Genomic DNA, 25,879 nt, shown 5'->3' with positions numbered 1-25,879 from the left:
TCTATACTGTATTTTTCTGAACGTATGTTACTTATATCTTATTTAAAAAAAAAAAAAAAAAATGTTTACATCAACTTCAATTTTAATATATATCCTGTGTTCTTAAGTAGTTAAAATTGAGATTTGGCATTTAGTATGTGAGGAAATGAGGAAAAATAAAAATTAGGAGATGGAGGTTGGGGTTATTGCTGTTTTTGTTAACTTTTATTTTGCAAATCATTGAAAAAAATACCATTTTGAATGAAAATAAGTTTTTGTATGTGTTATACAAATAACTATGCTAAAACAGTTTTCTTTGCATTTCAGTAGTTTAAGAGGTTTGACCCCCCCAAAAAATGAAATAAATAAATAAGTAAATAAATAAATAAAATTTCTGGCTCTGTGGCGAACTTCACGTCGGGGAGTTACGGCAAGAAATTCTAGCCACTTTCACCCCTGGTGAGTTGTAAATAGTTACTATTTTGAGACCTTTGAGAATTCCTTCAAGTTTCTCATTTAATAAAGGTTTTGGATCCCCATCCTAGTACATAATAAATAAAAAACACTTCAAGTAAGATTTTGTAACAAACTTTATTTGATCTATTTCCTAAATATGATTTCCCCTCTCCTTTTCATTTCATAGTTATTGGGTGAAACATCGATTTGTATGAAAAAGAGATATAACTGTTAGAAGTGTGCATCGGCACTGCCCTCACGATTCGATTCGATTATGATTCGGAGGGCCATGCTTCGATTCCATTCGATTCAGAGGGTCATGATTCGATTTGGTTCGATTCGACAATGCATCGCGATGCATTAAAGCCAGGGATGCATTAAAATTCTAAAGCCAAGCATATTTTTCGTGAATCATGAGGCAACACAAGCGGTCAGACATTAAACAACTTTTTATTGGCTCTTGTGTCACTCCTATTTGAAGTCAAATAAAATACTTTCATATATTTATACAGTATATAAAAAATATACAGTATATTAAAAAAACATCACAGTATTTAATTAGTGCTTTGAATGAGACCAGGGCTTTGTCTTTTTTTTTACACATAGTAGCAGCCTTCACGCAGTGCAACAGCTGAAATCCTGTGCAAAACCAGTAATAACAGTCACTGTATTTTAGTCACAATGACCCATCAATAAAAATATTCAAGTAAATATTAAAGAAAACAACAAAGAAAATATTGTAGTGCAGCAGCATCTTTATCGCAATATCAATCCAGGGATCAGTTCAGTTGCAAACAAAACATCAACTGAATTGCAATGTAGAACAAAAGTAAAATGTAGGCCTTGCCCACTATATATGTGCAATAGAGGTTAGATCGGGCCTAAAAAATCCAGCCCGACACGGCCCGCTGGTATTGAAGCCCGACCCGGCCCGAGCCCGATCAATCAACTAGATTTGCAGGCCCAGCCCGAAAAACCCGATTTTTTTTTTTTTTTTTTGGAGTAACGAGGGGGGAAAAAAACGCAGCAGCAGCAATTTATTTTCAGTTTTCTTAATGTTTAAATAGTCTACATATTTTTATGATCATTATTAAAGTATTTACACAAACGGTTTTGCAGACACACAAAGGAGAAGATTCAAAAGGATCACATTTAACCCATTTTTAAAAAATAATTTATTAGTCGGCGCGGCGGCCCGACCCGATCCGAACGTGAATGCTTAACATTTTGGGGGTCGGGTTCGGGCACAAGATCTAACCTCTAAGAGATAGGACAGAACATAACAATGGCTGAAGCAGAGAAAGGGGAGTGAGAAAGATTATTGATGCACCTAAGACATTGAAAGCAGACATCTGGAGACATATTGGCTTCTACGAGGTTGGTGGGAAACTTGACCAGAGTTATGCGTGTGAAACATGAGAATAATAATACAAATGGGTAAACCAAATCCGTTGCATCACCGGAATTGTGCAGGGAAGATTTTTTAACGTACTTATATATTTTAAAATGCGCTGAATCGATTCGGCTTGTTGCCCGCATCGAATCGAATCGTCCATGCCCCGCATCGGGATGCATCGCCGCATCGATTATTGTTGACACCACTAATAACTGTTGCATCAGTATGGAAACCCAAAAGGGTCCAAAGTAAATACATAAAAACAACCTTTCTAAATAAATACCATTTTGATAAATAACAAACAATTTGTTTAATATGGCCTTTAAATTGTAAAATAAGGTAATATTCTGAAAACGATTTTACAAAAGCGTTTTTTACAAAGTATTTTTTTTTTATTTCATAATTCCTTTTTCCACAAATAGTCTTTTTATTTCATATTGTGTTTTTTTCAGCACAATGAGATTTTACAAGATAAAAGCGTTCCTCACAGTCATTATTTCATAATGTCTTTTTCCATAATGGCCTTTTTATTTCATAATGTAGTTCTCCAGCACAATCAAGCGTGTGCTGTCAATCAAATACATAAGGTGGAGTCAGTTAAGGGATTGGCTGGGTATGGATCTGGCTAGCTGCACTAACATTTCGTAGCGTCACTTTCAGAGTTAGAGAAGTTGCGAAGCGGGTGGAAAGTAATGAAAGGTCTTTAACTCAGCCTTAGTGAGGATTTCAGCAGGAGTGTGTTTTTGATTAGATGCTTTCTGGAAGTTTACCTAACAGTTCTTTGATGCTACCAAATGCTAAAGACCAGACGCTACCAAATTTTAGCGCAGGAAACCAAATACTGACTGATTGACTCCGTCTTATGTATTTGATAAACAGAAGGCAATTCATTGTGTTGAAAAACTACATTATGAAATAAAAAGGCCATTGTGGAAAAAGGCATTATCAAATTTAAATTAAAAAAAAAAAAAAAAAAAAAAAGATACTTTGTGAAAAGCACTATTTTACAATTAAAGGGCCATATAACATAATTTGTCTGTTATTTACCAAAATGGTATTTATTTCATGTGAGGGCCTGCTCGGAGTCGGTGGGGAGAATACTTCGAAGCCCTCCTCAATTCCACCGACACGCCTTCCTTAGAGGAAGCAGATTCTGGGGACTCCGAGGTGGGCTCTCCGATTTCTGGTGTTGAAGTCACTGAGGTGGTTGGAAAGCTCCTCGGTGGCAAGGCCCCGTGGGTCGATGAGATCTGCCCGGAGTTCCTAAAGACTCTGGATGTTATGGAGCTGTCGTGGCTGACACGCCTCTACAACATCACGTGGACATCGGGGACAGTGCCTCTGGATTGGCAGACCGGGGTGGTGGTTCTCCTTTATAAGAAGGGGGACCGGAGGGTGTGTTCCAATTATAGAGGGATCATACTCCTCAGCCTCCCCGGTAAAGTCTATTCAGGGGTGCTGGAGAGGAGGGTCAGTCGGGAAGTCGAATCTCGGATTCAGGAGAAGCAGTGTGGTTTTTGTCCCGGCCGTGGAACAGTGGACCAGCTCTACACCCTCGGCAGGGTCCTCGAGGGTGCAAGGGAGTTCTCCCAACCAGTCTACATGTGTTTTGTCGATCTGGAGAAGGCGTTCCACCGTGTGCCTCGGGGAGTCCTGTGGGGGGGTGCTTCGGGATTACGGGGTACCGAGCCCCTTGGTACGGGCTGTTCGGTCCCTGTACGACCGGTGTCAGAGTTTGGTCCGCATTGCCGGCAGTAAGTCGAATTCGTTCCAAGTGAGGGTTGGACTCCGCCAAGGCTGCCCTTTGTCACCGATTCTGTTCATAATTTTTATGGACAGAATTTCTAGGCGCAGCCGAAGCGTTGAGGGGGTCCGGTTTGGTGATCTCAACATTGAATCTCTGCTTTTTGCAGATGATGTGGTGCTGTTGGCTTCATCAAGCCGTGACCTCCAACTCTCACTGGAACGGTTCACGGCCGAGTGTGAAGCGGTTGGGATGGAGATCAGCACCTCCAAATCCGAGACCATGGTCCTCAGTCGGAAAAGGGTGGAGTGCCCTCTCCAGGTTGGAAAAACTGAGTGTAGCATGTGTCACCGAGTGTAAAGACACAGCAGTGAATAGGCACAGCCGGGCTTTGTTTGGCTTTTATATAATAAAAACAGATATTTCGCATGTAGGGCAAGACAAAAATCGTGAAGAAAACGAGTGGTCGAGATTTTTTCTTTCAAATATTTTCTCTTTTGAAAGTTTTTTTTTTAATTTCAATTGTTTGGACCAATAATTTATAATCTGAAATGTCGGGGAAATTTGACAGTATCACACACAAAAAAGCAGTTGCGATGTGTCTGTAAACATCAGAGGTAAAACGGACAAATTAAAAATAGTCCGGAAGCATATTGTGCGATGAAACCGCTATGACAGCATCTAGACATATTGTTCCATCAACACAACAATTCTTTTTGTCTTAAAATACAGTAGTTTGTTTAAAAGTCGGTTGCATGAACAGAAACTGCTTTTCAGCCTTGTGTTTGTTTTCCGCCATAATATCACTAGCACTAGCAATACCAATGTTGTAGTTTTCTTCTATAACAACAACAAATAACATTTCATTTCATTTAATACAAAACTATGACAAGAGAAAAATGGAAATCCGGGTAGTTCTGCTCTTAACTGCACTGTTAAAAAGCTCTGCTAGCTAAAAAGCTATTTCACTTAAGGGGGGCTGCTCCAATTAACACATCTTGAGTGCAGTTGGAACTAAATTGCTTAATTAAGTGTATAAATGTCCTTCAGCAAAAACAGGGAGTGTAATTACTTTACATGTCTCAAAGACTGAAACAAATCTGGGAGGAAAAGAATGGCACAAAACAACTTTAAATATTTGTGTTACAATTGGAATAAATTTATATATAACTACCGTACTTTCTGCACTATAAGGCGCACCTAAAAGCCTTCAATTTTCTGAAAACCATATAGTGTGCCTTATATTCTGATGTGCCCTATATATGGATCAATATGTGTTAATCATAGCATGACATTCCTATTTAGCGCAGCACCATCTAGTGGATGAATAAGGCAACCCCAACAACAACTACTACTACTACTACTGCGCCTTATAATGTGGTGCGCCCTGTATATGAAAACAGTTTTAAAATAGTCCATTCATTGAGTGTGGAAAATACAATAAGATTGAAAACCCACGATAACACACATCCAGTATGTAAAAGTTGCAGTCTCCTGCCCTCTGTTTGGCCACAGCCTGTCATACTGGATCAGGACTGTTTTAACTCAGATGTCTGATTGATTACCAAGGCCAATTAAAGTGTGACAGCAGCTATTTTTATTCAGAATAGGGCAGGACATTTTGAACTAAAGTCACACACTAATGAATGATAGGTGTTGAAATCAGGGCTGCAGCTTTCGATTATTTTAGTAGTCGATTAATCGATGAATGAGTTAGTTCGAATAATCGAGTTATCGGGTAAGGAACATAAAAAAATTGAAATACCTGAGCTGAGCCTCAAACGGTATAAAAAAATTAATAAATGAGGATTTAAGTACAACCAAAGAACAATTGGCTAACTTACTTAGCAAAAGTCCGCTATCTTAATCGCTACAGTATAACTTTTTTTTTTCCTTTTTTTTTTTTTACAATGTTCTCAACAAATGGTTCAAACACATGTTCCCACAAAAACAGCTAAATATACAGTACCTATAAAGTAAATTACAAATGCATTAAAAACCATTATCTCAAACAAAAGCTTATGTTAGTCTAAACAGGGAGCAGCTGGATTCAGCCATATGAAATGAGTTATGTCATTTTCACTGTTGCCACTAGAGGGCAGTGTATCCAACAAAATCAATAAAAATTAATGCAAACAGTTTCAAAACAAATCATTAAAACGCCACTTTAATTGAACGAATACTCGAAGCAGCAAAATTTAATTCGAATCCTTTGTCTAATCGAATTACTCAAGTTAATCAGTTAATCATTGCAGCACTAGTTGAAATGGAGATTTTATATTGTGTAGTTCAAAAAACAACATACCAAAATGAAGGATGTATTTTGGCTTAATGAACAGTATGTCTGTAAAAGACTTAGAAATGTTGTTTAATTTAATAAGGGCCGTTTGCAAATAGAATGGATAGTCCACTCATTATCAAGTTGATGCGGTAATGGATATTATATATTTATTTATTTAGTCATTTATTTATTTTTATTTTAAAAGTCTGGATTATTTCTAACCAGTGTTGTTAATCTTACATTAAAAAAAAAAAAGTCATTAGTTGTGGTTACAAATTACTTCTCCCAAAAAGTAATTGAGTTAGTAACTCAGTTACCTCATTGTAAGGGTAACGTAATTTTCGGACTACAAGCCGCTAATTTTTTCCTTAATTTTGAATCCTGCGGCTTTTAGTTCAGTGCGGCTTTTTTTTGTTTGTTTGTTAATATGTAACACTTTATTTGATAGTGGCGTCATAAGACTGTCAAGAGACCACCATAATTATGACATGGCAGTATCATGGGCACATTACTCAATGCTTATGACAGACGTCATTAAGTGTCATCCGGCAAGTTATGTCACTAACTCCATTTATGTCCAGCTCAGATCTTTTACATCCATTCAAAAGAGAGATAATTATTCGGATAACACTAAATGACATATGTTATAAGCATTCATTAATGCTCATGACACTGTCATTTCATAATTATGATTGTCTCATGACATTCTTATGGCACCATTGTCAAATATAGTGTTACCAAATACCATAACTAGCAATTAATGAAACAATTGGAACTGAAATGAAGAAATAATTTAACAGAACATGAATTTTAAATTGTTATTTACATGGTTAGCTCTGCAATGCATGCTAGGAGGCATGTTGGACAACAAGAGTGTTGACAGCTGGTGGGAGCAGAGGTTGACTGTTGTGCAAATGCCGTTTTCGTGTCAAATTTGGTGGGTGGCAGCTTATAGTCAGGTGCGCCTTATAGTGCCAAAAGTACGGTAATTAGTTACTCAGCAAAGTAACAGACGTTGCTTTTCATGTTCTACAAGTTATTACATTATACATTTTAGAACATCTACCGCATCAAAGATGTTGATATTAACTGACTGAACTCACCTGATTCTTATATTAAAAAAAAAAAAAAAACGTGGGTCACACTTTTTTACTTTTTTTTTTTTTTTTTTTCACCTATATAAGAGTGCAACGGTATACAAACTTTAACTTTCAAATGCTGTGAGGAAAAAAAGTCTGTATTTCCTGTTTTACTGAACCCACACTGAACCATGACCCCCATACCAAGGTACGTACTAATCATCATGGATACATCAAGTATCCAAAAAAAGTTTTAGAGCAAGTGACTATTTTTGCTAATAAAAAAAAAAAAAAAAAAAAAAAAGAAATTGCCCGTGAGTTTAAGATGACGCTCGCAACTCTAAATGCTATTGCTAACAAGAACACAAATGCTATGCTAATGCTCCGACCCACCTAGCCAATCATCATCATGTTTGCAACGGCGTCGCCACCCACTTCCCTCCTGCCCCCTACCTCTCTGCTCTATCCCAGAAAGCTGTGACAAAATCAGACATCTCGCGTTTCATTCAACCAAATTGTAGTAACGAGCCCCTTCACATCCTCAGTATTGGTAACAGTGTTGCAAAGATGGGAAAACTAATTACCATATTTTTCGGACTATAAGTCGCACCTGAGTATAAGTCAAACCAGCCATAAAATGCCCAACAAAGAGGAAAAAAACATATATAAGTCGCACTGGAGTATAGGTCGCATTTTTGGGGGAAATTTACTTGATAAAATCCAACACATAAAACAGATATGTTATCTTGAAAGGCCATTTAATATAAAAATACAATAGAGAACAACATGCTGAATAAGTGTACAGTATGATAATGTTACATGATGCATGAACAATGAAATGCGAATGTACTGTCCTCACCAGGACGCTACAGCTCCGTCCTGACTATACAGCGAGCTCCCAAATGACGGTGCTGGATGTCTGTATAATTTGCTGACTTTATTTTGGCCGTCGTTATGACACCATCATTTGAAGAGTGAAACTAAAAATAGAAATAATTAGGGCTGTCAAAATTATCGCGTTAACGCGCGGTAATTATTTTTTTAATTAATCACCTTAAAATATTTGACGCAATTAACGCACATGTCTCGCTCAGACAGTATTCTGCCTTTTGGTAAGTTTTACAGCAAGGCTTTTTGTGCTGTCTAACGGCAAACTCTTGTGGTCGCTTTGCGACATGGTTTATTGTTTTCTTGCCAGTTCAATATGGCTGCACGACGTCTCGGGCTGACGCCTACGTTGTAATGTTGTGCTTATATGATCCTTGGACAAGATTTGTCCGTAAGTATGGTTGTTGTAAAGAATGTACATATTATGTTAGTAAGCGAAATGTTATATTTTTTGAATAAGACGCTTTTTGTTTATGTTTAGTGAACCTGTATAGCGTGCTAAGCTAACGTTGTTGCTAATGCAATGCTTGTGTACTTTTTTTTTGTAGTTTTACGACGGTCTAAAGAGGACAATGGTTTGAGGCCATTTTATTAATAAATCAGATGAAAAAGGAAGAAGTCTGATTATTAAGGCGTCGTTCACTAGCTGTCTAGCTTTGGAAAAAGTAGACGCTTCGGAGTGAGGACAGCATAGACAGATTTAAATGCCCACTACAGTCCTTATGTACCGTATGTTGAATGTACATATCCATCTTGTGTCTTATCTTTCCATTCCAACAATTTATTTTACAGAATATATATATAATTTCCAGAATAATATGGCATATTTACAGATGGTTTGAATTGCGATTAATTGCGATTAATTACGATTAATTAATTTTTAAGCTGTAATTAACTCGATTAAAAATTTTAATCGTTTGACAGCCCTATAAGTAATACAAATCAATTCCATCCTCAATACCAAACAGGTTCGCATCAACAAAAATAAATGATAATTAGCTGCTATAACAGCAATGACGCAAATGGTTAGCATACGTTCGCTAGCATTAGCACATCGTTCAAACAACTACAATTGGCTCTAAGTTTTTCGATCGCGGGTGGAAAACACACAACAACAACAGAAAAGATGATACACACAGGCGTTGCCTCTGTTGAGATATTTTACAAGCATAAATAATGAACGTAGGTTCGCAGCCGTGTTTCTCTCTCTCTCGCCCACTCGCTCTCGCTCAGACGCTGCATAGCTGTCCGTCTTCTTCGTGCGTGTGAGCGCTCTTCTTCGTGTAAACAAGTGCGAGTGTGCCCCCACTTGGGCGTGAAAGCGCCACAAACTAAAAGCATGTATTTCAATATAAAAAAGTCAATAATACAATTGAACACACATAACTAACATAGTATAGCATAAAAAAACATGCTAACAAGTTTACCAAACCATAAGTGTCACTCCAAAACACCAAAATAGCATGTGAAATGATATAACAATGTGTTAATAATTTCACACATAAGTCGCTCCTGAGTATAAGTCGCACCACCAGTCAAACTATGAAAAATACTGCGACTTACAGTCCGAAAAATACGGTAATTAGATGACTCACTACTGATAAAAATAACGCCGTTATTAACAACACTGTTTCTAACAACAACAACAAAATTCCAGACCACAGAATAACTTCAGTACCTATTAATGAAACTTTTAGGGGAAGAAAGGCCCAGGGAGCACGTGGCGCACAGCGGCCCAGATGTGCAGTCAGCGCCGGGTGCGGCGGGTACAGATTCGAGCTCCACCAGGCGGAAGCTGCACTGCTGCATCCGGATAACGGCGGTACAGGTGCGCAAGGCCCTGTGGGGGGTCGCCATGGTGATGTGCGTCTGCTCGTCATGGGCAGGCTCCACCCAGCTGGCCAAGTTGACCTTTAAGCACTTTGACGCCCCCTTCACCCTCACTTGGTTCGCCACCACATGGAACTGCCTCTTCTTTCCGCTCTACTACGTCGGCCACCTGTGCAAAAGTCCGGAAAGGCAAACAGCCAGGCAGAGATTAAGGTGAGTGCACAAAACACACCATGAATATATAATGGCTACTCGTTGAAATTAATTCATGAGCCACTATATAAAATTGTGCACCAAACACGGGAAAAACCTCTCAAATCAAACTCAAAGAGAAAATGTTCCATGTCCTTTATTTGACATTATCCTCTTTTGGCAGCCTTCATAAACACTTTTTTTTTTTACTGTGGCCTCATTGATGAACTCCTTGTCTGAAATTAAATTTTGTGTTTGCTGCAAGCCATTAAAATCTTTTAGAGCTACTGTCACCATTGCCGAGGCAGTGTGAGCCAAGTATTTGTGACCTTCAGCACCCTTCTCCACAAATCATCTGCTCCGTCTGACTCCTACCACACAGTTGTTGTGCATTCACGTGGCGTTTCTTTTTTGTTTTATAAAATTACTTGCCTGGCATGAATACTACAGTATTTATTGTTGTCTCTGCATGAGGACTTAGGAAATTAAGATGAGTCTGCCTAAGACAGAACACGTGTGAATGAAATGGAAGCCAGTGGAATGGAAAGAACAAGAAGTCGAAAATGTCAAGGTCCAAGAGGCTGAGTACTTGTTTCACCAGAGAAATGAAAAATATGCAAACAGTGAGGAAAAGAGGAAATATAGTAGTACAACCATCGATGTTGTATGGTATGGAGAATTAGAAATCACAAGAGCACAGGAAACAGAACTGGAGACGAGTTAAAAATACCTCTTGGGAGTGATGAGGATAGACAGGAATGAGCTCATCAGAAGGACAGCATTGACTGGGAGGTTTGGAGACTAATCTTGGGAGACCACATCGATATGGTTTGATCAGGTTCAGAGGAGGGACAGTGGCAGTGCAAAAATGATATACACCAATTGAACAGGGGCATCACTCGGTTTTAAGAACAGGGGGGGCTTATCCCCCAGGAGATGCACAAGATGTAAGTGAACTTAGCGTACAAGCACACAACTTCACAAGCAGCTAACAAAGACTGATAATTCATTCATTATTATTGTTATTTCAGTCTATTTATAAATACACACTGGAACAACAGGGAAAAAACGGCTACAATGGCATACCGCAAGCAACACGTCACTTTTGCTCATTAATATTCATGCTGCAAGCAATTGTTGCTAGGCGGGTCTACCTCCCTTTTGTCCTTAAAAGTAAATGCATGGAAATAGTGTGCGAATGAGATGTTTACTGAGGTAAACCCACCAATTCTGTCCAAAAATGATGTCCTTGGTGCCAAATTCACTGGTAAAGATGTGGAATAACATACAAATGTCCAGTTATAGAGATGGCTTGAGTGTCGAGGGCTGAAAAAGAGCCGACCTGAGATAGCTTTTTTATCGACATCTTTTTCTTGTGTGCATTGCCTTGCACCACTGACAATGACATTCTCCTGTTTCAACAATCCATCCTTTACCACCATATGCCCTGTCTTTCTTATATATTACATCCTCTGGTTGTCTTACGTCTCTGACCGTTCTTGGGGGTAATTTACATTGTTATTTTTGTGTAGCGATTGCAAATGCTACTCAGTGACAGCCAACGAACGCTTTCAATTTTTTTCATCAATAACAAATCTTAATTCTATAATTTATTTAAACTTCCCCCTTACTAAAGTTCTTGTTTTTTTCCTTTTTCTCTTTTTTTTTACAACAGAAAAGGTAACAACATTGGCAGTCAGATACCATTTGAATTTTTTTCAGGTCATTCATTGTTGGCCAGAAGCAGCACGGCAAAATGCCACACTAAAAAAATAAATAAAAATATAAAAGGGCTTACCTCTTCGTCCTCAGCGGGATTATGGCCCCCAACAAAATGTTTCCTGCATATGGAGGTGAATGGCTTCACCTTGCTGGCGTTAAATTGGTCTTTTGACGTCCGCACAAATTGATCCATTCTTCAAATTTTTATCCTCTCAGTTTATGGCTTCGAGAAACGTTTGAAGAAAACATCCTTCATATGTCGGAATGTCTAAAGTCATTTCTACAAGTTCCATAGCAGCAGTGTTTACTCGGCATGTTCATGTCTGAAAGATTACCAGCAGAAAACAAGCAGTACTAATGTTAATTGTGTGCGAGGGCGTGTCTATGTTGACCCACTTCCGGGTTAAGATGGTGACCTACAGTCTAAAAATAGCATTCGTGCGGTACGCTATTGCAAGTTACTTGGTAGATGGAAGCATCAAAGAATGCAATCTGTTTTTAAGGGTGGTAAATCGGTCTATCACTCTGCTCTGATCCCTACAGGTCAATAAAAGTGGTGGAGTGATTATTTTTAGTGTATTATTATGACTATCCACTAATGATAACCATCGTGAAAGAGCTCAGCTCCTGTACTCATCTATGTGTAAAGTGAGAAACACAGCTGATACTCCAGAAGGAATTCACCCCAAAGATAGTGGTAAAAAGAGTGCACACTTATCCCTATAAACAACCAGTACCTTCATAATGCATTTCAGTAGTGATGTAACGAGGTGCGCCGAGCCTTCGAAGCGTGTCTCGAGTAATGAAGGGACGTTTCCGCGAAGCATGTACCGAGGGTCGCTTCAAATAGGGGAGGTTCCGAAAATAATGACGTCCGAAGCCTCGCTGACCTGATTTCTTCAGAGAGTGCTTTAGATTTTGCCACACGGTTTGACAGCTCGCTACAGTATATAAACACCTCTGGCTAAATTCAAAATGTGGGTGTTTGAAGGAGAGTTACAATCAGGTGAGAGTCTGGATAGTTTGGAGGTGGTTTGGAGAGTGAAAGGTTAAGGAGTGGTACAGTAGAATGGAGCCAGCAAGAGAGAGGACTTTCCCCTATCTGGAAAAGCGTTTGTATTTGATTGAAAATGAATGAAACGCCCCATGCTGTACATCAATGTTGAAGTTACATTTTTACTGTCCTCTGCCCGATTACGATCATGCCAATTTTAGAAAAAAAAAACTTTGCACAACCTGTCATATTATGATAACACCATTTGGAGAATACCGTATTGGCCCAAATATAAGACGGTGTTTTTTGCATTGAAATAAGACTGAAAAAGTGGGAGTCGTCTTGTATTCGGGGGTCTAGACATTATACCCATTCACGACGCTAGATGGCGCCAGATATCATTGAAGCGAATGCTGAACTTGAGGAGTAATGTTCTGTTATGACAGCTCAGCTACTCTCAAGTTTAACCAGTTTGTATTATTTTATTGCAATGTTTTTCCTTATTCAGATTTGTTTCAAGACTACAGTTACAGTTAGACCTCACTTTGATGGTTAATGCAGTTATTGCAATTTTGTTGTTTTATCACAAAAGAATGGTGTATTTACATTTCAAAAACCAGAAGCCATTCATTTACGAATGTGATTGCTCTTTAGCTTACATATTTAAATGTTCAGATATTAAAATTTGAATGAGGCAAAATAACATGTTTCTTTCAAATATATTGTTATAATCATTTGTTTCAGATGTATTGTCATTATTTTCTGTATAAATATTAATTTGGTGTTCAAAAAGTCTTTTTTCAAACTTGAGTCTTGAAAAAGAGTGTGTCGTCTTATGATCAGGGCCGTCCTATATTCGGGCCAATATGGTAATTTTCACACACTACACACTATTTATTACAGTGATCCCTCAGTACTTCGTGACTCAACTGTCGCACAGTCAATGCATCGGAGACTTTTCTTGTTAAAAGTATCTTGTTAAAGGAATAAAACAGTTCTAAAACCATTTATGTGCACTTGATATTCAACTAGGTATTTATGTACATACACCCACACACGTATAATATGAGAGAATTCATGTACAGCATGTATTATCACCAGGCAACAGCAAACAAAAGTAAGGCTAACAAATCTTCTTAGACGGAAATGTAGCCGACATGCCATATAGTCCAACTAATTACACGTTTAAGGCCATTATCCGTCCTAGTGTAGACGTAGCCTCACAAATCCTAACAATTTTATCCCTAAAAATAAACTCACCTCAGAAACTCTCATGTGAATGTATATATTCTAAAGTTTTAAACGAGCCTGATTTTGTAAGCAGACCCAACATGAGCATTGAGAAAACAGCTACTGTATTTTAAGACTATAGGTCGCAGTTTTTTTTCATAGTTTGGCTGGGGGTGCGACTTATTCTCTGGAGCGACTTATGTGTGAAATTATTAACACATTATTATATCATTTCACATGTTATTTTGGTGTTTTGGAGTAACACTGATGGTTTGGTAAATTTGTTGGCATGTTCTTTACGCTATAGTTATCTGAATAACTCTTAATAGCTATGTATCGTTGAACTGGCTGCGTTCGCATTTCGTTGTTCATGCATCATGTAACATTATCATACTGTACACTTATTCAGCATGTTGTTCTCTATTGTATTTTTAAATTGCCTTTAAAGATGGCGTATCTGTTCTATGTGTTGGATTTTATCAAGTAAATTTTCCCCCAAAAAATGCGATTTATACTCCGGTGCAACTTCTCTGATTTTATTTCCTCTTCATTCCGCATTTTTGAGCTGGTGCGACTTAAGGCCGAGTTATGCTTCCGCATCAGACCTGCGCCGTCAAGGAAGACCCGATTTACCACCCTGCGTCGTAGCCTGACGTGCTCCTACTGAATTTTATAACCCTAGCATCACGTCAACGCATACGACGTGGCGGAAATGGACTGTGATTGGTCCGCTCAGACTGTTGTTTCCGGTTCAATTATCAAACATGATTTTGATACACGCAAAAATGGACCAAGCTGACGAGAGTATCAACAAAGAGCAAGTACTTCTACATTGTCTCGTCAAGACATTATGAAGATTGCCAAATGGCAAACAATTCGTGGGAGGAGACCACCGAGACAAGTGTGTGTGTGTTCGGAATCGAATGGCCACACGAAGCGGTGATCCAGTCGGCCACAAACTGCCAGCTTTTTATCACTTTATGTTGTATTTTTTTGTTGGTGCACTTTATCATTTATTGTGTACATATGTTTGCTGTGAGTCGGTGACTTATTTACATTTCAAACTTCAAGTATATGAAGAATAAAGCACAAGTTTGGAGTCAAAAGAGTTGTTTTGATGTTTAATTTTCCACAACAGACAGTTCACACTCAGATACATTATCACTGTTTGAGAGTGCCTCGGTGCTTTTATGATAGCGTTAACATCAAGGCTTCAAGCGCAGTTTGGGAAGTTCCATAGCTGCCAGAAATCTGCTATGGCTTCCCACTGGCTAGTTGTAGGACACGGCAAACAAATCGGGCTGGAGGGCTTTGCAGATCTCGGACAAAACGCTGGACTCAGTGCTTGACACCAGTTTGAAGCCAGCCGCCACAGTTTGCTGGTTTCCACCTTAGGCTAGAATTCTCTGTGCGGCATCAAAAATCGGACAGACTGCCTTGAAACCATCTTCTGCGTCACCTGTGCCTCAACATTTGTATGATCAACATTTATTCAACGTTGATGGGCTGAATATCCACATTCAAGCGTTCCATCTGGCATTGTTTATTTTCTCTTCGTTAAACTAAAGCAAGTCGAGAGCGTGCCCCAAAACCGTACAAACACAACGCCACACCCCTCTAGTGACTTGGCAGTCAATTACAGAGCAAGGCGTTCCCTCACTACAGAACTATTGAATGCTCATTGGCGCCGTAGTCATTTCGCCGTCACCGCAACACAGGAGCATATCTCAGGCTTTACACTCAGGTGCGACTTATAGTCCGAAAAATATGGTATTTAAAAAATGGCCCAAAGTTGCCTGTTTTCAGTTACTCTCACCATGTTTATAAATATGAGCTGCTAAATGCTGGCCTGATCGTGGTGCCAAATTTCCATTAATCATGAAAACGAGGGTCAGAAGTCAGGTAGGATGCAAAGAAGACCGCCAGTTAAGAGATTTATGGATGTGGTGAGGGAACACTTAAAATGTTAAAGGAAAAGGGCAAGATGTAAGAGTATGATTTGCCGTGGCACCTCCTGATAAGAGTGAAGATGAGAAAGAGGAAGATGTGTTTTTTGCCGGATTATATGAACGAGGATAATTTTATGTTTTTTTGTGTAAAATCTAAACACATTCCCTAAAGTAAAGACATTGGGACCGTTTTTTAATCACTAGGTTTGAATTAAATAGTCTATTCACATCGACAAAACATTGGGCAGAAGTGATTGCTCTGATTGACAATTTCTTCTAATTAAAGAATGTTTCACTTCACACCGCTACTTCCTTCCTCCTACTATCGGGCAAAACAGACATGAAGTCATGCGTACCAAAAAAAAAAAAAAAAAAAAACCTTAGTCGTTGGTGCCACCCAGAGGTGGGTAGCAACGCATTACATTTACTTGGCTAACTATTAGAGAAAAATCTACTTCTTAGAGTAGTTTTGCTTTTAGTTAAGCAGATTTGTGAAGAAATGTCCAGTCTTATGATTGCGTTGGAGTTCTAACATCACAACAAGGGGCATCTTTAAAGCGCTGTGAAAATTAAGTATTTTAGATGGAGCCGAAACTCCCTGTCATGAAGGTCGTCGCATAGCCAGAATTTTCTTTCCTGGGTTTCAAATCATCTAAAACCACTGAAATGCAGACAGAAATGCTTTTGGCACAGTCATACAACGCCCAGCAAAAAGTATGGATTCACCAGTCTCGGACGAGCATTCACTCAGACATTTTATCATGTAGAACTGTCAGGGAAACGCGGAAAGGCAGGTGGTGTGGACCCAATTGCAGGGAAACAAAAAGCAGCAAGGCAGGTGGTGGTGAACTCAAAACACGTTTTAATAACAACTAACCAAAAGCACAAAGTACAACCAAAAGGACTGGGGATCAAAAAGGCAATGTTCAAACCAAAACTTACTTAAAGGGAGGGACTGGTACACGAAAGCTTGGACAGGTCTTGTCTTTGACACAGACATAGACATAGACAATGACGCAACAAGGAGTGAACAGAAACTGGGAGCTTATATACACACAGAGACGAGGGGTAACGACACAACGAGGAACAGGTGAGCACAGGAGGATGCAGGTTGGAGGACGCAGATTGGAGGATACACTAGGAGGCAGAACATGTGAAATCAATGGGCAATCACAGGGACAAGTCACACTAGGAGAAAACCAACACAAAACCTAACAAGAACAAACTCAGATAAAAAGCTTGAAAAAATAATGAATTAGTTTAAAAGTGCTACTCTTTAGCATTCAGAAACATTAAAAGAAATGAATAAAAAACATTGTGGTGGTCAGTAAATGTTAATTTTATAGAGCAAGTGCAGGGAAATATATATATGGAATCACTACATTCTGTGGGAAAATATGGAATCATGAGAAACAAACAAAGAAGTAACAATCAAAACACACCTCTAGTATTTAGTAGCACCACCTCTCGCTTTTATTACAGCTTGCAGTCTTTGAAGCATGGACTTGATGAATATTCTTCATCAATTTGGTGCCAACTCTCTTTGATTGCAGTTGCCAGATCATCCTTGCAGGTCAGAGCCTTGCTGTGGACCTTTTTTTTTTTTTTTTTTTCCAATTTCCACCACAGGTTATCATAGGGTTGAGATCTGGGCGATTTGCAGGCCATGACATTGACTGTATGAGTCTTTCTCCAAGGAATGCTTTCACAGTTTTAGCTCTGTGGCGTGATGCATTGTAATCTTGGAAAATTACAAACATATTTTTCAATTGAAGAGATAAGAAAGCTGTCTAAAATTTCAATGCATACTTGTGCATTTATTGAAGATTTAACCACAGGCATCTCCCCAGTGCATTTGCCTGACATGCAGCCCCATATAATCAAGGACTGAGAGAATTTTGATGTTTTCTTCAGGCAGTCATCTTTGTAAACCTCACTGGAGCAGCACCAAACAAAAGTTCCAGCATCATCACCTTGTCCAATGCAGATTCTTGACTCTTGACACCTTGTCCAATGCAGATTATTGATTCTTGACAGCTGAGGTGGCTCGGGCATCTGGTTCGGAGGCCTCCTGGACGCCTCCCGGAGAGGTGTTCTGGGCATGTCCCACCGGCGGGAGGCCCAGGGGACAACCCATGACACGCTGGAGAGACTATGTCTCTCGGCTGGCCTGGGAACGCCTTGGGATCCCGCCGGAAGGGCTGGTTGAAGTGGCTGGGGAGAGGAAAGTCTGGGATTTCCTGTTAAAGCTGCTGCCCCCGCGATGCGACCCCAGAGCAAGCGGAAGATGATGGATGGATGGATGGATGGATGGATGGATGGATGGATGGATGGATGGATGGATGGATGGATGGATGGATGGATGGATGGATGGATGGATTTCAAACTCTCTCCTAGTTATTATTTGGCGCTGATAGACCTCGAAAAAGTAGAGCGAGTTTTAGTTTCATGGTGGAAAATTTGTTTATCCACTAGAGTAGTCATACTTTGGGACAAGTGATTTTCATTTCTGTGTTTTTCACTCGGAGTTCGATGATTCTGGTATATTTTTGGCCTAATATGATCATTCAGTAGGTTATAGTATAATAATAATAACAATATATATGACCTTATGCTGAGATAAAAATATGCTATTGTTTCAAAAATAAATGAGACATTATAGTGAATTACTCAGTACTTTAATACTGTAATTTTCTGACTATAAGGCGCACCTGACTATAAACTGCTACCCAAATGCTACACCAAATTCGACACGAAAACGGCATTTGTTTATAGGTAAGATGCACCAGAGTATAGACCACGGCTGTCCTCACTGTGTTATGGGGTATTTACACCTTAAGATATTAACCACAACACTTTATTTGACAGAAGAATCATAAGAGCAAAGGAACCACCATGAAGCTTTGTAGCCAATTGGTTCAAAGCTTCATTACTTCAAGAAGCTTCATTTGGCCAGCGCTGCTCCCTTAAGCGGGGATAGTTAACATCTGCTGCCACCTGCTGTCAACACAGTTGTCATCCAACATGCCTCCTAGCTTGCATTGCAGCACTACAGATGTAATTAATAATCAAAAATCATGTTCTGTGCTAATTATTTCTTCAGGTACTGTTCCAGTTTTTTCGTTAATTGTTAGTTATGGTATTTGACAGTGACTTTATTGACTTTATTTGACAGTGGTGCCATAAAGCCTGAGTAATGCCCCTGCGTTGCGGTGACGGCGAAGTGACTACGGCGTCAATGAGCATTCAATAGTTCTGCGGTGAGGTAACGCCTTGCTCTGTAATTGACCGCAAAGCCACTAGAGGGGTGTGGCGTTGTGTTTGTACGGTTTTGGGGCACGTTTGTCGACTTCCTCTAGTTTAATGGAGCAAAAATAAACTATGCAAGATGGAACACTTGAATGTGGATCTTCAGCTCATCAACATTGAATAAATGTTGATCATACAAATGTTGAGGCGCCGGCTACGCAGAAGACTGTTTCGAGGCGGTCTGTCCAACTTTTGATGCCGCAGAGAGAGTTCTTGTGAGGATGCACGTTAGGATCTTAGGATGGAGGGGATCCAGAGCAGACACTGGCATGAGTGACTGATCAAAAATGTTTTATTGTTGCCATTTCCAAAGGCAAATAGGCAGGCAGGGAGCTGACAAGGAATAGGAAGATTGTCAGGCTTGAGGTTCCAACGTGGGGCGGGCAGAGACAGGTCCTGGGACGAGAGCAAAAAAATCATAACATCACAGAGAAAAGTATCAAATGAGTACAAGAAGCAACTGACGGTGGAAAAAGACAAGTTGATCTGGCGACGAGGTGAAGCGTCCACTGGTTTATAAAGGTGGCTGATGATGATTGCCTGCACCTGTGGCCGCTCCACCTGTCTGACCTGTGAATTAGATAAATCATGCACACCTGCCGCAGCTGGCCCAGCTCTCAGGAGGGAGGGGCAAAGGACCTAAGAGTTCTAGCCTTGGGTGGAAACCAGCAAGCTGCGGTGGCTGGCTTCAAACTGGCGTAACCAGCCAGTGGGAAACCATAGCAATTTTCTGGCGGCTATGGAACTTCCCAAACTGCGATGGAAGCCTTGATGTTAATGTTACCATAAAAGCACCGAGGCACACTCAATCAGTGATGATGTATCGAGTGTAAACTGTCTGTTGTTGAAAATTAAAAATCAAAACAACTCTTTTAACACCAAACCTGTGCTTTATTGTTCATATACTTGAAGTGTGACACGTAAATGAGTCACAGACTCACAGCAAACATATGTGCACAATAAATGATGACGTGCACCAACCAAAAATACAACATAAAGTGATAAAAAGCTGGCAATTTCTGGCCGACTGGGTTACCGCTTCGTGTGGCCATTCGATTCCGAACACACACATATTTGTCTTGGTGGTTCTTCCATTTTTTTATTCAATCGCTGACTGACCTCCAGCCCTGTATTTTCAGCAATCTCCTTCCACGAATTGCTTGCCCTTTGGCAATCTTCATAATGTCTTGACGAGACATTGTAGAAGTTGTCGTACTTGCTCTTCGTTGATATTCTCGTCAGCTTGGTACACTTTTGTATGTATCAGAACACTGCTTGAAAATGTCGGAGATTTTTCGCTGAACTGGAAACAACAGTCCGGGCGGACCAATCACAGTCCATTTCCGCCACATCATATCCGTTGACGTGACGCGACGCCAGAAAATTCTGGAGGTGCACGTCTGGGTACGGCGGAGGGTCGTAAATCGGGTCTTCCTTGACGGCGCAGGTCTGACGCGGAAGCATAACTCTGCCTTAAGACTGTCATAAGACCATCATACTTATGACATGGCACTGTCGCGAGCCATTTCTTATGGCAGCCTTCTGACGCCGCTGTCAAAGTGTTACCCATCAACCCAAATAAATCAACAAATAAGCCGCACTCAAAATGAGGGAAAAAAGTAAAAGTAGAAAAAAATATAGTCCGAAAATTACTGTAGTTTTTTTCGGTCAAATACTTTTTTTTACTTGTACTTGACTACATTTTTTAGATGACTACTTTTACATGTTGTACTGAAGCAATATTATTTTGAAGTAACGCTTCTCTTACTTGAGTACAGTTTTTGGCTACACTACCTACCTCTGTTGTCACCAAACAAGTTATCCTAACACATGTGCCCTTCCTTCAAGGACATGGTTGTTTTTTTGGCTGCATGCCGATCCACCTTCGCAGAAGCTTTACCCAAATGTGTTGTTCAACAATCGAAGCCAAGAAACCTCAAAGGCCTCCCTGCTCAGTCAGGAATGATAGTCAGCATTTTCCGCAGCTCACAAATTATCTACCTCCGCTGGGCTGCGGCAGAATGCATTAAATACTAAACTATAACACTGAGTAGCGGAAAGACCAACTCCACTTGCACTGATTATGAGGAAATAAAGTGACACGATTTTTTATTTATTTTTTTAATTTATATTATTAGACGATTATTACAACCAAATACTATGTTTAAAAAGTAAAACATTTCTTTTTTTTAAGATTACGAACACAATAATGTATTTTTTCTTTAATATATTTGCAAATATTGAATGAGATTCTCTCACCCGCTGTTGTGTCTGCCTAGAGAGTGTTGCCGCTTTTTCGGGGACGACGGGCTGACCTCCAAGGTGTTCTTCACCAAGGTGGCCCCCTTTGGACTGCTGTGGATCCTCACCAACTACTTGTACCTGCAGGCCCTCAGGAAGATCAATACAACAGATGTGTCGGCACTCTTCTGTTGTAACAAGGCCTTCGTCTTCCTGCTCTCCTGGATTGTACTGCGAGACCGCTTCATGGGTGTCAGGGTGAGTTCCTAAGTCAAGTCTGGTGCTACAAGACACCACATCGTTATAGCTGTGGGTCTTAATGTGCTCTGTAAATAAACTTGAGTCAGAAAGTTTTGTAGGCAATATTAAATATAATAATGGTTAATTTACAGCACTTTAAGCACACAAATTATAAGGCAGTAGAAGCACATGACGTCTCCTTGCCAATAATAAAAAATAAATAATAAAAAAGTAACATAACTATTTATGGTGCTGCTAAAAAGAAACAATTAACATAGACTTCATAATATATTGACGGGACACGGCGTGCGGGGCCGATTAATAGGGGGCCTATCTCCGTCAAAGCTGACCGAGTGGAAACACAGACAAAGAGCTTTTTATGTTGAAAATTCTTGTGAATAAATGCTTAAATAGCTGAATTATTTACAGATATGGACGTAAAACAGTCTCCATTCCTGGTTAAAAGCATAAAAAATGGGCAGTTAGTATCTATTTTACGTAAATATGTCGAATGCGCTGCTAGTCTTTAAGCCACTGTGGCGCCGCCTTATCATCACAAAGAGCTTTTTACTTTGAAAATTCATGTGAATAAATGCGTAAATCCCTGAATTCTTTTTAGGTAACGACGTAAAACAGTCTCGATTCTTTGTTAAAAGAGCAAAGAACCGTGTAGTCCATATTTATTTTACATAAATGTGTCGAATGTGCTAATAGTCTTTAAGCCACTGTGGCGCCGCCTTATCAAATCAAAGAGCTTTTTATGTTGAAAATTCTGGTGAATAAATGCTTAAATCCCCAAATTCTTTATAGATATGAACATTAAACAGTCTCGATTCTTGGCTAAAAGCAAAAAAAAAGGGGCAGTTAGCATTTATCTTACGCAAATATGTCGAATGTGCTACTAGTCTTTAAGCCACTGCGGCACCGCATTATAACCGCAAAGAGCTTTTTACGTTGAAAATTCTTGTGAATAAATGCGTAAATCCCTGAATTCTTTATAGGTATCGACGTAAAACAGTCTCGATTCTTTGTTAAAAGCCAAAAAAATGGGCAATTAGTATCTATTTTACGTAAATATGTCGAATGTGCTGCTAGTCTTTAAGCCACTGCGGCACCGCCTTATGACCACAAAGAGCTTTTTACTTTGAAAATTCTTGTGAATAAATGCGTAAATCCCTGAATTCTTTATTGGTATCAACGTAAAACAGTTTTGATTCTTTGTTAAAAGAGCAAAGAACCGTGCAGTCCGTATTTATTTCACGTAAATGTGTCGAATGTGCTGTTAGTCTTTAAGCCACTGTGGCGTCGCCTTATCACGACAAAGAGCTTTTTATGTTGAAAATTCTTGTGAATAAGTCTGCTTCTATTTTCATGACTACTTACGATTTTCACTGAAGGTAATAAAACTATGAATGAACACGTGCGGAACTATGTATTTAGCAAAAACAGGTGAAATAATTAAAACATGTATAATATTCTAGTATCTTTAAAGTAGCCACCCTTTGCTCTGATGACTTTTTTGCAAACTCTTGCCATTCCCTTGATGAGTTTCAAGATGGAGTCACCTAAAATGGTGTTTGACTTCACAGGTATGCCTTTTCGGGGTTGATTAGTGGAATTTATTGCCTTATCAATGGGTTTGGGACCTTCATTTGTGTTGCACTGAATGAGGTGTGTCCAAAGTTTTGGCCTATACCGTACATGCCCATCAATGGCATCCCTTTAAAAATGAATGGGAAAGTTTTTGGCGATTTTTGGAGGAACCATACGTTTTTACCAATTTCCGTATACAACTTTTATGCCCCTTACCTTCCTGAAATGTTTTTATGTATGATTTATGTGAATGTGATCAAAATTGTAGGACTACAGTGGTATAAAAAAGTATCTGAACCTTTTAGAATTTCTCACATTTCTGCATAAAATCACCATGAAATGTGATCTGATCTTTGTCAAAATCACACAGATGAAAAACAGTGTCTGCTTTAACTAAAACAACCCAAACATTTATAGGTTTTCATATTTAAATGAGGATAGTATGCAAAAAATGACAGAAGGGGGGAAAATCATTAAGTGGACCCTCTGCCTAAGGAGACTTAAAGAGCAATTGAAACAAATTTTTACCAAACATTTTGAGTCGGGTGTGTGCCCAATCACCGAATAGTGGTTTAAAGCTGACATGCCCACTATAAAACACACACCTGGAAAGAATTGTCTTAATGAGAAGCATTTTCTGATGTGCACCATGGCTCGGTCAAGAGAGCTGTCTGAAGACCTGCAATCAAGGATCACTGATTTGTATGAAGCCAGAAAAGGCTAGATTTAAAAAAAAAAAAAAAAAAACATCCCTAAAAGTCTGGATGTTCAAAAAATAATACAAGATATTAAATATGATGGTTCACTTACTTATTTTTCCTCTCTTCTGTCATTGTTTGCATACTATCCTCATTAAAATATGAAAACCTGTAAATGTTTGGGTGGTTCTAGTTAAAGCAGACATTTTTTTCCATCTGTCTGATTTTGACAAAGATCAGATCACATTTGATGGTGATTTTATGCAGAAATGTGAGAAATTCCAAAAGGTTCAGATACTTTTTCATACCACTGTAGATGATTTTTGAAGAAAAAAAAAAGTTTCAAAAACCCACGTTTTGGCGCGAACAGTAATATTTTGCGGTCATTCAAAACATTCACTGCGTTGCACGAGAATTCTTGTCATTTTAATATTTGAACGGTGCCGATTAGTCAAACAGGTTTGTCTGAATAGACCTGTCTGAATATACGTCACTCTGTTCATATATTCACATACTAAACCATGTTGACATGCAACACTCATGAACAGTGTGAATGAAAGGCACCCACTGTACATATTGTCTCTTTTTATGTTATGGAGGGAACACCGAATGGGTTAAGCTCAGTGAGCCATGTTTCCATCTTGCATATGTCCTCTGTAAGATGGAACCCCCTCCTTCTATTTTCTGTCACACACCCACTGAAGCATCTCTCCGTCTTCCCATTATGTGTGATGAAAGGCCTCCATAAGAAGGAAAGCCAGATATAATCCTACTTCTATCCTTCTCCTCCCACCCACAGCCTCTCCTAACGTCTTTCATTCTATCATTTGTGTTACGTGTTTCAAGTTTTGGATGTCTGCACCAATGCAGGGGATGCTGGACCAGTATGTCATGAGCATGTACTAGTAAAAGCAGAGACATGCATGATCCCTCTGCGATGTTTTGTGCAAAAGAAAATGGATCTATTCTCTTGACTCACTTGTGTGATAATTTGAATTCCAATGTCTCAGAGAGTTAAACATTATGGATCTATTCTCTTGACTCACTTGTGTAGTCATTTGAATTCCAATGTCTTAGAGAGTTAAACATTTGGTTAGAATGGTAAATTATAAATTCAACATGAATTATTGCTACCACACCGTCATTTCATGTATTTATTTAAGTAAGACATTTTTTTCAAAAAGAATTGAGGAAAACATCCACTTTAGTAATGTGCCAATTTGTGAACTTTAAAATTGAAATGCATCAAAGAACATGACAAAGCAATTTTTTTCCTAGATAACAATATCAATGGGAATTACATTCCAAATGATCAGCTGTTAAAAATCGTGCAATGTTATTTGTATGTAACATGTGAACAGTTGATACAAACTTTTTTTTTTTTTTTAAGTATTACCTTATATACAGTATATGACAATACATAACGCAATTTATTTATTCAAATTTCCTTTGATTTTAAATTGAAATTTTTAACTAATAACAATTGACAAATAAATATACTTTATTTACAGCATTCTGTGAAAACACATCCATATCTATATCTGTACTTATACAGTATACTTGGTCTGTGTGTGTCCGTTCCCTATGGACTCTGAAACGGCTGGGTGGATTTTGACAAAATTTTCCACAGTTGTATGTTTCTGTTTCTTAGATGGGTTAGATCTAGGGATGTCCCAATCCGATCACGTGATCAGAAATGGGGCCGATCATGCTATTTTTCAGAGGCTCGGAATTGGGTGAAAAGGATCGGTTTTATTAAAAAATATATATTTATGTTTTTGTGCTTCATGCTCGTACGGCCTCTAACCCTCCCTCCTGCTGCTTTTCTTGGTCAGCAGGCAGCTGGAGTTTGCTTGTTAAAGTTAACGATGATTGACAGTCGTTGAAGCTTTGATCTTGCTAGAGAAGCTTGTTAGCGCTAACGTCAAGGTGTCGAATGTGTCAATCATCGTTTAGCTTGTTAATTAAACACTAGCAGCAGTGTGCTGTGGCAACTCATTGTGTGTGTAAGTGAGCGGCTGTTCTCAGCAGCGTGAGCGGATATGAGTGGATTCACTC

General features: G+C 39.1%; 1 protein-coding gene across 3 annotated transcripts in view; it reads left to right on the top strand.

The window, feature by feature from the left end:
* The window catches only part of slc35f3b (solute carrier family 35 member F3b), a 156,434-nt gene that overhangs the window by 118,490 nt on the left and 12,065 nt on the right, over positions 1 to 25,879 (top strand). For 2 of the 3 annotated variants that reach the window (XM_057848181.1, XM_057848183.1), the window contains 2 exons: positions 9,521 to 9,866; positions 21,329 to 21,548. In XM_057848181.1, coding sequence (XP_057704164.1) covers positions 9,521 to 9,866; positions 21,329 to 21,548 — 566 coding nt within the window. The remainder of the gene's footprint in view (positions 1 to 9,520; positions 9,867 to 21,328; positions 21,549 to 25,879) is intronic. The other variant, XM_057848182.1, reaches the window with a different exon arrangement.

Source organism: Corythoichthys intestinalis, chromosome 10 (genome assembly GCF_030265065.1).
Source record: "Corythoichthys intestinalis isolate RoL2023-P3 chromosome 10, ASM3026506v1, whole genome shotgun sequence".
NCBI lineage: Eukaryota > Metazoa > Chordata > Actinopteri > Syngnathiformes > Syngnathidae > Corythoichthys > Corythoichthys intestinalis.
This window is presented reverse-complemented; position numbering and strand designations above follow the sequence as displayed.